This window comes from Papaver somniferum, chromosome 9, assembly GCF_003573695.1.
Source record: "Papaver somniferum cultivar HN1 chromosome 9, ASM357369v1, whole genome shotgun sequence".
NCBI lineage: Eukaryota > Viridiplantae > Streptophyta > Magnoliopsida > Ranunculales > Papaveraceae > Papaver > Papaver somniferum.
The window spans coordinates 88453001-88465410 of record NC_039366.1 but is presented as its reverse complement, the minus strand read 5'-3'; the positions used below and the strand labels follow the sequence as shown (position 1 = coordinate 88465410).

The following is a 12410-nucleotide window of genomic DNA, read 5'->3' as shown; positions in this document are numbered from 1 at the left end:
TTGCGTTCTGCAAATCGGGCGACTGACTCGTCGACTTTTTTGTTTTTTCAATCTCGATCTCTGCGTCCAAATCTTCAGTAATTCAGGTGATTTTTCGTTCAAATCTTCATTAATTCAGGTGTTTGTCCTGAAATCTTCACTTGTTTCAATCATTCATATCTAGGATTCATTAATTCCAGTGGTTTACCATTGAGTCAAGTCTTAAAACCACTTCACTTGATGAAACTAATTTTGTAAACCTAGGTTTTGGTAAAAAAACAAATACCATCAATCGAATTACCTGATGATATTTTTGAAGAAGTTGTCAATCGTTGGAAGTTTTATCCTATTGGTAGACTAAATTTACAACAAATCAAATTTAATGAAGCAACAACAACTTTGAAGAAACAATGGAAATTGGTAGGTGATTGTAAACTGATTCCTCTTGGAAGGGGTTTCTTCACTATCAATCTCGATAATGAAGTCGATCGTAACTACATCAAATCTGGTGTTTGGGAGGTTTCTAAACAAATTTTGAGGGTTAGACATTGGATTTCGAATTTTCGACCTTCAAGTCAAAGAACACCTAAAGCAATGGTGTGGGTGAGATTCCCTGGTCTTAGTCTAGAATTTTGGAAGGAAATTTTTTTATTTACAATCTGCAGAGAACTGGGTACACCAATTAAAGTTGATAATGCAACCATTAACTGTGAAGTTGGATATTATGCTAATGTATTGGTTGAAATGGATTTTGCTGAGTCAATTCCAAATAAAATATGGATTGGAACTAAGTTTGGTGGTTTTTATCAAGATGTATTAATTCCAGAGTGTCCTAAATTTTGCTCATCCTGCAAGATTGTTGGTCACTTAGTTACTGAATGCAGAGTGGAGGAGCATAAGCGTAAAGCTAAAAAGCAGACTGCTACACAAGCTCCAGCAAAGAATCAAGGTACTAAAAATGATAACCTTATTCCATTTGATATATGTGATACTTCAGAAACCATTGTGGAAGACTCTGTTATTCATTCCATTCAGCCAACCAATATGGTAGCAGAAACTCAAGGAGAACAAATTCCAGATACTGGAAGATTTTGCCCTCTAAATACTAAGAGCATTAATGAAAAATTAGTGGAAGAATCAGTTATTATGGAAGTACCAAAATTTTTGAAACTCACAGAAGACAATGCTTTGCAAAATAGTGTGGTGAAATATGTTAATGGAACCACAGGGAAAGTCACAGATGAGAGTATCCATGTTACATCATGGGCTAATGTAGTGGAAAAAGAAATTGTGTCCTCTTTAGGTAAAAATCCATCCATTCCAAGTACTTCTACATCCAAAGGGTCACCTGAGCAACACACAGTTATTAAGCAAGTGCCAACCAACACTAAGTATAATTTCAGAAAAAAATCCAGGGAAAGGGGGTACCAAACACCCTCAATCCAATAAATGAAGATTTTATATTGGAATATTAGGGGATTTAGAAGATCTAGAGCTCAAGATAAGTTGTGGTCTTTAGTTAATCAATTTAGTCCTTCTTTATTTTGGATTGCTGAGCCAAAAGTATTCTGTAGTGCTTCATTCTGTAATAAATTGAACTTACCTGGGATGGAAAAAAATGGTAATTCATAATTCTTCTTCTTCTAATAAAAAGAGCAATATATGGTTGTTTTGGAAAAAAATATTGCTACTCCTCAAGTGGTATCAATGTTTAGCCAGATGATAACTGTCAGTATTGGAGATGTTTTGGTATCTGGTGTTCATACACATGTTGGAGTTACTCAGAGAAGATTTATGTGGTCGTAAATGTAACTTATTAATGAGCTAAATAAACCTTGGATTGTCTTGGGTGACTTTAATGCAGTAACTTCTCTAGATGAGAAAGTTGGTTGCAGAAGTCCTAATAAAACTGCAATGTTGGATTTCATTAATTGCTTAAATAATTGTGAACTGATTCAAGCTCCCAGAACTGGTTTACAACATTCATGGTCTAATTGTCAACATGGAAGGAATAGAATTCTCTGTAACTTGGATAGAGTTGTATTTAATCAACAATGGCTTCAAAGTTATAGTGACTGGGGTTACAAAGTTGGTCTGAGAATGGTTTCTGATCATGCTCCTCTTCTTGGAGGCTGTGCAAACATTCCCAAGCCAAAAAATGCACCAAAGAAGTTTCAAAAAATGTGGATATCTCATCTTAACTTCCTTCAAGTGGTTTCTGAATGTTGGCTGGAGGATGTGCCTGGTGATCCTGCATTTGTATTCTTACAAAAATTAAAAAAGCTGAAAAAGTTATAAATGATTGGAACTGGAATGTCTTTGGGAATGTCCAAGTGAAGATTAAAGAAGCTGAAGAAAAGGTGAAAGAAGCAAAATATTTTCAGATGCAAATCCTTTTGATGACAATGCTTTCAATTCTCTAGTGGAAGCTCAAAATGAATATTCTAGCAGAGAAGTTCAAGAAAGTACATTATTGAAACAAAAATCTAGAACTAAGTGGATTAAAGAGGGTGCAGCCAATAGTGGTTTCTTCCATGCTAATCTAAAAATTAGGAAAGCTAGAAATCAAATCAGTGAGATTGAAGATTCAAATGGTAACATTATTTCAGATCAAAATAAAATAGCTGATGAGCTGGTTCAATTCTTTGTAAAGAAGTTTGAATTTAAGGATGTTTGCATAGATGATAGTTTATTGGATGTCATCCCTCAGGCAATCACTAATGAAGACCAAGACATGTTGGAAGCAACTCCTTCTGCTGAAGAAATTAAAAACACAATTTTTGATATGGATCCAGAAAGTTCACCTTGGCATATCATTCAAGAGGACTTCATCAAATTCATTCAGTTTTGCTGGGACAGAAAATTCATTCCCAAGGGCTTAAATTCCAATTTTTTGGTCTTACTCCCAAAAGTTCAAAGAGCAAAAACAACAAGTCAATTCAGGCCCATTGGATTAAGCAATAAAATTTTCACCAAAATTATTACAACAAGATTAAGTAGTGTCATGGGAAAGCTTATATCTCCTCAACAAGCTGCATATGTTAAGGGTAGAAGTATACATGAACAAGTTCTTCTTGCATTCGAGCTAGTTAATGAAATGAAAAAGAAAAGAAGAGGTGGAAATGTAGGTCTCAAACTAGACATATCTCAAGCATATGACTCTATCGGTTGGGCATTTCTCACTAAAGTTCTTCTTAAATATGGATTTTCATCTTCTTGGTGCAATTGGATATTAACTTTACTTCAATCTACTAAAATCTCTATTTTGATCAATAGTGGTCCTTGTGGTTTTTTCTCTGTTAGAAGGGGTTTGAAGCAAGGTGATCCACTATCGCCTCTATTATTTGTTCTTATGGAGGATGTTCTTAGCAGAAATATTACTCAGTTGGTGGAATCTGGCAAGTTAACTCCAATGGTTATTAGAAGAGGCATTCATCCAACTCATATGTTTTTTGCAGATGATGTTTTTATCTTCTGCAATGGTGCTAAAAAAAGTTTAGATAACTTAATGTCACTACTTGACAGGTACCAATCCAGCTCTGGCCAAGTAATAAACAAACTAAAAAGAAAATGCTTTGTGGATGGTGTTTGTGAAGGAAAAAAGCATCAAATTGGTGAGAGAATTAATATGGAAATTACAAAATTCCCTGATAAATATCTTGGTATAATTATTGCTCCAGGAAGAGTCAAATCTTCAATGGTGTGGCATTTGGTTGAAATATTTCAGAGTAAATTGGCAGCTTGGAAAGGGAGGTTATTCTCATTTCAAGATAGGCTTGTTCTGATTAAATCGGTTCTTTGCAGTGTTCCTTTGTATAATATGGCAATATACAGATGGCCTACTTCTGTGATCAAAATTTGTGAGAAAATTATGAGGAATTTCTTGTGGTCTGGAGATAGTGAAGTGAGAAAATTTAAAACTTTATCATGGAAGAAGGTATGTACTCCACTAAGTGAAAGGAGGTCTAGGAATAAGAAGACTTGAAACTGTGAATAAGGCTCTCTTAATGAAAATGTTGTTGCAAATAATGAATTCCAAGGATGAATGGGCTTTGTTCTTCTTAGCTAAATTTACTGATAAAAATGGTCAATGGTGTTTCAATTAGAAGAAATCCACTGTTTGGTCTGGTTTTAGATGGGCATGGCAAAGTTAAAAAGTGACATCAGATGGTGTGTAGGTGATGGTTCAAGCATCTCAATATGGTTTGACACTTGGTATGAAAATAGTCCCATAATTGATGATATTGGTCTCACTAATTTTGTCAAAGCAAATATCAACATGAAGGTTAAAGATCTGTTGGATGGAAGAGCATGGAATATCCCAGATGAGTTACTGCACTACTTCAACAGCTCTTCTCTTCCTGAAGTCAGTGGAGAAAATGATATTATGATATGGAGTGGCAATATCAAAGGTATTTTTTCAACTTCTTCTGTTGTAGAAAAAATTAGACTAAGAACACCTAAAGTGCCCTGGCAATCATTTATATGGAAATCTTTCTTACACCCAACTATAGCCAGTAACATTTGGAAACTTCAACCTAAAATCTATGTTGATGATGACATAATGAGAAAGAATGGGCTTGAAATGGTTTCCAGATGTTGTGTTTGCAAGGAAGAACAAGATTGTATGAACCATACCCTTTGGAACTGTAATTTCAGTGTGCAGATCTGGTCTTGGATATGCTCTATCTTTGATTTCTCTAAGCCAACATCTTTTGAAGATATTTGTAAAGCAGCTCAGAGAAATAGTCCTTTAGTTAAGGAAATCTGGATGACTGCAGCTTGTGCAACCATGAAAGAACTTTGGTTCCAAAGAAATAAAAAACTTTTTGAAGAAGTTGAACCTGATCTAAACAGTTTCAAGTGTAGAATATGGAAATTAGTACATGAGGGTGGCTGCAAAATGAAGGGTTCAAGATGGGGACAAGCTTATGATCAGCAAATTATTGAATTTTTCAAGTTGGGTATAAGATTTTCTAAATACAGTTGCATCAAAGCTTGTCATTGGAGCCCTCCAAAACATGGTTATTTGCTCTTTTGCTGTGATGGGTCTTCATTTGGAAACCCAAGAAATGCAGGATTTGGCATCATAGTCAGGGACTATGAAGCACGGATACTTCAAAATTGGTGACGCATCCGTATCGGTGCCGTATCAGTATCGGATACCTGAGGATACGTATCGGATACTCCATTTAAAGTGTCACCTTTTTTAATTACAAAAAGGGTAGGGGATACTCTGGGATACCTCTCAGATACTCTATGAGGGGATACTTCCTATAATCTAACATTTATTTTTTCATACAAAATCTATATATCTATAAATTTATACATTAAATCTAAATTTTTGTAGATATTTGTACTCATGAACATATTGAATGATTATATCTAAACTTGATAACTTATTGACTATAAAGAAAAAAGACTTGGTATTTATTTGATGGTGCTTCAGAAATAAAAAAAGGGTGCTAGAAAAATCTAGTTTTAAGGCTTATTGGGAAGTCATGTTCTTCATGTTATTTAGAGAGAATTCAGAGTACATATAATTTTATCCATTCAATTAACATAAGTAAGACTGAAACCTAAAATGCTGAAAATTTAATGTTTGCTCACTTTAATATTCAAAATAGTATCTATCGGATTTTTTTATTTTATGATTTTTTAATAGAATGAATTATTATTATATTAAATATTTTTTTAATAAATCCAAGTATCCCACCGTATCCAGTATCCCCATTTTATGAAAATTGACAAATTTCGGTGTTAGTATCACCGTATCAGTATCGGTGCATCATAGGTCAGGGATGAACATTGCAACACTATTGGCACTTTGTCAGGTGGGTTAGGAATCACAACCAATTATATAGCTGAATGCTTTGATGTGTTATGTGTTGTTGAATGGGCTATTCTCTTAAATGCTACAAGATTAATCATCAGGTCTGACTCTAAGTCAATTATCAATGAGTTTAGCACAGGAATGGTTCCTTGGTTCACAAAAACAAGATGAAGAAATGCTATAAGGCAAATGGAAGATATAATTTTTGAACACTGCTATCATGAGATTAATTTTTCTGCATATTCTTTGGCTAAAAAGGATGCAGAATTGAATGCAGGAGATAGAGTTCTACACACAGGAAGACCTTTGTTTTTAAAGCGCATAGAAATACCTAGCACTGTTTATTACAGATTTGCTTGGTTAAGGAAAACTTGGGCCTGGTCATTTGGGCTTTGTAATTTGTTTTTCTTTTGGTCTCACACTTTGTAATTTGTAATGATTTTGCCTTTCAATTAATAAAATGTGTCATCAAGCAAAAAAGATAAAATATGGAAACATCGATGCATCCAACGCTCGATACAAGGTCCATCTAACGCTCTCTTCTCTCTACTCTTCTAACGGCTATTTTTCTTCATCCTCTTCCCCTTCAATTCCTTCTACAAATCTAATGTGTAGCTAGTAGTCATCCCACTTGGGTCTCACCTTAGCTAACAAGGGGTAATGGATTGGAAGGAATTCGTCTCAAGATTCTTGGACTATCTAATGTTGATTCAAAATTTTAATTTCTCTTCTTCATGATTTGAAGACGATGATTACTCTGATTTTAACTCTGGCATTTTGGTTGTGTCCCGCTGCATTATAATCTATGCATCGATCCCTCATGTTTCTTTGCATTTCTACATCTGCATTATGTCCACTCTTGCATTTTCATGTTTAATTTAACAATTTATTTAATGTTTGTAGGAGTAATAATCTTCTCCTAATGGGGTCTTCCTTAAGTTGATCTTGGAATCTACCTTTTTGTGTGTTTGCTAGTCCCCACGTCTTTTTTTTTATTTTAAAATATTTTATTATTTTCATGAAGTCATGAAAACTCCTTCATTCTAGCAATTTTCTTTGTTTGAGCAAAATTCATGGTTTCTCCATATTTTCACGGTTTTTTCATGAAAAATAATAAAAATAGGGAAAGGTATTGCGGGACCGGGAAGCCTAGCCGGCCGGCCATGCCCTAGCCGTGGCCGGTCCCACACCTTACAATCCCTAGTCTTTCATAATTATTATTTTCCTCATCTCATGAAACTCCTCAGTTTGAGAAAAAATCATGGTTTCTTCATATTTTCTCAAATATTGCTCAAACCATGAAAAAGCAAAAAAGTCAAATGGTCACATGACCGACTAGGCTATTCACGAAAAATATTAAAATATCATTATTTTAATATTCTCAATAATTGATGAAACGAGCAAAGTTCTACTTTGCTAATTCGAGCAAAATCAAGAATTTCAATCAAAGATCAATCTCTTCTGAAAATCCAACATATTGCTCAAACGCACATCAGAAAATACCGAAGCTCTCAGGACTGAGACATGGGGATTATGGTGACACGGGCATGCTTCCTTGACTGGCCAAGGTCGGACCTAAGGCTTGCAAGGAGCCGATCCCACACATTCTTATAATTTTGGCCTAATTTGCTCGATTGCTCATATTGGGTCCAAACTCTTTCCAACCAACTTGGAATTTGCTCAAACGACCATCAGCTGGTCCCACAACCACCAAGGGACGGTTTTATGCCCTCTTGGTTGGTCTCTCACTTCTCCATAAATTAGGTTTTATTACCTAATGCTCAATCGAGTACTATTTCAATAAATGATGAAACCGGCATTTAATCATCATTCTTTCACCAATGGGTCAACTCAGAACCCTGGTGCACGCTCACTCTAGCAATTAGGCATCACATGGTCGTCCATTATCCCATGTGGTCGGTCCCTCCCTCACTCATGACCTATTTTCTGCAATTCATCAATTGACGAACAATCGATCAAAAATTAGGGTTTTGAACAAACGCTCCACAAATCATCATTATGAGCAAGTTCAAACACTAATAAATTTATGTTGATCCAGCAATCAAAATCTGAATTAATTATATAATATTCGGTAGTCTACCAGTATTTTAATTAATATTTTATTGGATCACGTCACCAATAAACAATTCATCGAATTGAGCAATACTTGCTCAGTTGCTCGAATATTGATCCAACTATCAATATTCAGTAATTTATCAGTAATTCGTCGAATTGAGCAATACTTGCTCAGTTGCTCGAATATTGATCCAACTATTCATCGAATCGATGCCTAATCATCGAATTTACAGTCTTTGCTAATATACGCAATGTCAACATCATTCAAAGAACTATACGTCTCAACAAACATGTTCGACCCATGAATCATTGAGCATTCATCAATCATGCTCAATTCAACAAATCCTAGACTCATTGTCTAATCATTCAACAACTGATAATAAAATACACGTCTGTCATATAGACTCCACGATTCGTGAGACATCAATCACGTCACATGGGGGGATATCAATTAGGGTTTTGGTCTGGCGGCCTACGGCATGTGGATTCATCCACGATGAGAAATGTGAGTAAGTCGTGCAAACGGTTGAAGGAGTTAGAAAAGTAGTGGGTGGACGGTTATCCAAGTCTCTGCGCGACCTGGAACTGGTTTCACCACAATCTTCCACTTTCCCACTCTTTCACTCAAGAAAACGTCACACTTACAGGGATCAGTGTGTTCATTATTCTGGCAATATAAATAAGTCTCTGGATCCATAATTGAAACAAGACAATTTTTCGAGTCATCACTCTCAGAAATTCCATCAATCGACCAGAACTTACTTTTAACTCAACAGTTCACAGAAAACTTGCAGAAACCTTCAACATATCCACAATCCTTGATCATCATTGATCCCACACAATTCTCAGCTTCCCTCCTACAGATCAACCTATTTCCCTCTTTGTGACCGAATTGACTCTGGAACGACCATTGACTTGGTTTAGGTCGGAGTCCTACAGATTGATCTCTCGAATCTAAGCACTCCCTTTGCAGTGCATCTGTGTGAGGTTGAGCAGTTTGCTCGGTTGAGGAGTCTCGACAACATGTCCGTCTCTTCAATTCCCTAAAAACCAGCAAACAGTTTTTCCCCATCTACAACCGCATCTACATTCTTATAACTTTTGCATTTACAGTCAATTTCTCGAATTAATTTATTGAATGAAGGAGAAATAACTTTCTTCTTTCTGGGTACTCCTTATCTTTACTTGTTAATTACCTCTCTATGTTTTAGCTAGTCTAGAACTTTTAAATCTAAGATGGTATTTAGGATGGTTTTTTGACAAGTTAAATTTCTCCATTATTCCATTTATGTGTTGCTTTCCTCTATTTCTATGAAATCCTCTATGATTTCTCTGAATCTTCCCTTTGGTTTATCCTCACTTTCCTGAGATTCCCCTGACGTTTTTTAGCTTTTCTGGTTCATTATTCCTTTCTACCTTCTTCCTGTGATTTGTTGGTCTTTCTCTCTTTTTCTCTTAGACTTAGTACTAGAATTTCGGATCTTTTCAGTTCTGTTTCTATCTCTTAAATTCTATTTGTTTGATTTTTAGACTAGTATATATTCGTGTCCCCCTAAGATTTATCTAAGATAGATTACATGATAAACATTAGATTTAGGTGTAACAATTAAAACAAATAATATGGGCATTCTGTAAGCATGGAAACGGTAATCCCATTGAAGTTCTTAACATCTCACCCTTCTAGACTTAGCAAGAAATTTCATAAGCGTTTAATTTACAAACTAGGAAACCATCAACATGTTTTGAAAATAATTTAAAATACTAACTAAACAGAAACTTACATAAGAGGTTTGCAAACATAGAACTTAGAAATAGACCTAGACACTATGGAACCCACCACAGAACCTGCTTGCTTCCTTGCTGTTGAAACTAAAACACTATTTCTCCCCTCAGTTCGGCCTGCTCAGCTTATTCATAATGCCCCTTCCCCTTCTTCCAGTTATACATGCTCTCCATCCTCCTTACGTATTCATAGTCAAACCCGGGAGGCATCTCGCTGCAAAAAACTGCAATATCTAGAGACATATCAGCTTCCATCATCCTTTGAATCTCTTCTTTGTCGCTTGCAGACAACCTTTATTTCTCAACAGGACTCAAATTGTAATATGCTAACCTTTTCGCCTGCTCTTGGTGTAGGAATTTGTGAGTACCACACAAATAGCAGAAATAGTATTGTACGCGATGCAAGTGTTCTTCTTGACATCGCATAACTCTAGTTAATGACACAGGTGCATTCTCTGGGATGATATTGTTATGTTCACAAGCCATGGTAGAAGCTCTCTAAATCTCTTTCTATCATTTCCTCTACTTTCTTTGCTTTCTTTGTTTCTGTATGAGAAACTCTTTGATTTATATAGGCTAAAATAATTTATTCTCCTCGGCATTTATTGAGTTAGCGTGTGAAAACCCTTAGTATTCCGCCACTTTGGTCTGCCAAAGCTCTCGTCTTATCATCTCTGCAGATCTTTCTAGATTTTTTGCACCCCTTCACTATCTGTCGCTCCACTCTTTATTAATATTGCACGCTAACCTGTTCAATTCATATCTCTCATAGGATTAGCTATAATTTATAGGCTTATAGCCCATTATTAATTTATGCTTTAAGTTTCCAAGAAAAGTTTTTATATATTTTCATCTCTCTCTGTCTTGTTTTGCATTTGCATGCATCAACATGCATCCATGTCCTAGCCCATTTTTATTTTTGCTGCATTGAACCTTGCCCTATCCATCTTTTTTTGCCTTCTGTCTCGAGTTACTTGTGACCTTACACTTTATTATCATTCTGATTAAATGAAATATTGTCCTCTAAATCTTTTATTAGGATTTAATATACCCAAGTAGTAGCCTATAACCGAATTTTTTAGAAATTTATTTTACATGCTATATTACCCTAGTCATGTTATTGCATTTATCCTCTGGTTTCTTCTATGAACATTTACCTTTCATCCCTCCAGACCCGTCTTGACTAACCTCGTTCATAGAAAGACCTAGCTACTTATTCTTGGTTTGGCCAATATTTGTGTTGTCTACCTCATAGTACCGGGTTATTTTTTCAAAATTTGAAAACTTTTGTTGTCGTCTTAGGATTGGTCTAGGAATATAGTTATGATTTTTTTTTTCGTTTTTAACATCATTCACGGGTCTGTTTTGGATAGTTTTCTCTTCTTTATATTCCTTAAAGTTACCTTAGCAAATACTTCTCCTTTTCTCTTTTGAATCTGTTTCTCTCATCTTCTTGTTCTCTTCTTCTCCATGGGTGATCATTTTAATCTCTACAGACACCTAAGTGGCTTATCTTTAGCTCAGCGCTATGCTAACCACAACAACTCTGGTTTATTACCAACTCCCCAAAAGTTCATTAGATACTTTGGTATTAAGCAACATAGTATTCTGGCTAGAATTTTCTCGACTGATGTTTTAAAAACTTGGGAAGTTAGGGGTGCTCTTAGCAGTTTTTGGGGAGCAAACTTGATATTCCAAATTAGGGAAGTGGATCCAAATCTTTGCATCATTACCTTCCACTCTAAAGAAGACTTTTCGTGGATATCTTTAAATGGTCCTTGGTATCCTTTCGGTAATGTTATGGATGCTACAACCGCTTTTCAAGGAATGAGCATCTCTACAGATAAGGTAAAGGAAATCCCTCTATGGTCTACGATATCTAATATGGACATAGAGGTAAAGAAATGCTTGGAATGACTGCAAGAAAAATAGGTCAAGTGTCAAGGGTTTGTACGGGCTCTGAAGTTTCAGCTCCAGATTGTAGGCCAAGAGTCTTGGTTTGGGTTAACATAGAAAAACCTCTAGTTTATATGCTCTTAGTGAAAGTAGGAAACTTCCCAGTTACCAACATTTACTTCAACTACCTTAACATCCCTTCAAAAGTTTGCTCGCACTGCCTAAGGTTTGGACATAAGGTTAGCAACTGCATAATCCTAAAAGGAAGACCTCTGGAAGATATTTATGATATCACTATGCCCTCTCCCGGTCAAAGTGATGATCTGTTTTGGCTCAACAATGAAAAAGTGCAGATATAGAATCCCGAAGACAACTTTGATTACTTAGGAAATTCGGTACCAGTAGAATCATTCATTAATCAACCAGGAGTACGTGAAATTTTCAATGATATCTTTCGAACTTACGTTGAGGATGATAATACTTCTCGTCCATTTCCTCCTCCTTTGTCGTTCTCTCATATGAACCATCAATCTAATGAAGTTTTAGGGCCAGTAACTTATGAGGAGGAGATGCCTTTAACATCATCTACTGTACTTGGGAAAAGAACTTTTCCATTCGACCTTCCTGAGAATTATATTCTTCTGGCGAGTTCTAGTTCTGACTCGTTTCGTTCAGCTAACTCAGAAACTTACAGAGTTATTGAGTCACCTAGACTTGCTGATTCAGGCCTTCTTCAAGATATCCCGAATCAGGTACGACCCGATTTAGGGATTAATGTTCCTTTAGCAAGTTGAAGGCTCTCTTTTTCTTCTTATGAAAATGCTGCTGATTCTTTCGACTCAGC

General features: G+C 35.8%; 1 protein-coding gene across 1 annotated transcript; it reads left to right on the top strand.

Annotated features, from left to right (window-relative positions):
- Positions 1-573: 573 nt before the first annotated feature.
- Positions 574-5110, top strand: LOC113312247. The gene is made up of 4 exons (XM_026561005.1): positions 574-1282; positions 1844-2224; positions 2403-3916; positions 4115-5110. The coding sequence occupies exons 1-4, from the start codon at positions 574-576 to the stop codon at positions 5108-5110; spliced, it is 3600 nt and encodes a 1199-aa protein (XP_026416790.1).
- The last annotated feature ends 7300 nt before the right edge of the window (positions 5111-12410 follow it).

Excerpts from the sequence above, each read along its gene's own strand:
- LOC113312247 (XM_026561005.1), top strand. The coding sequence starts at position 574 with ATGGTGTGGGTGAGATTCCCTGGTCTTAGTCTAGAATTTTGGAAGGAA. Across the intron at positions 1,283-1,843 it reads AGAAATTGTGTCCTCTTTAG|TAACTTCTCTAGATGAGAAA; the intron begins GTAAAAATCCAT and ends ACTTTAATGCAG. Across the intron at positions 3,917-4,114 it reads AAACTTTATCATGGAAGAAG|ATGGGCATGGCAAAGTTAAA; the intron begins GTATGTACTCCA and ends GTCTGGTTTTAG.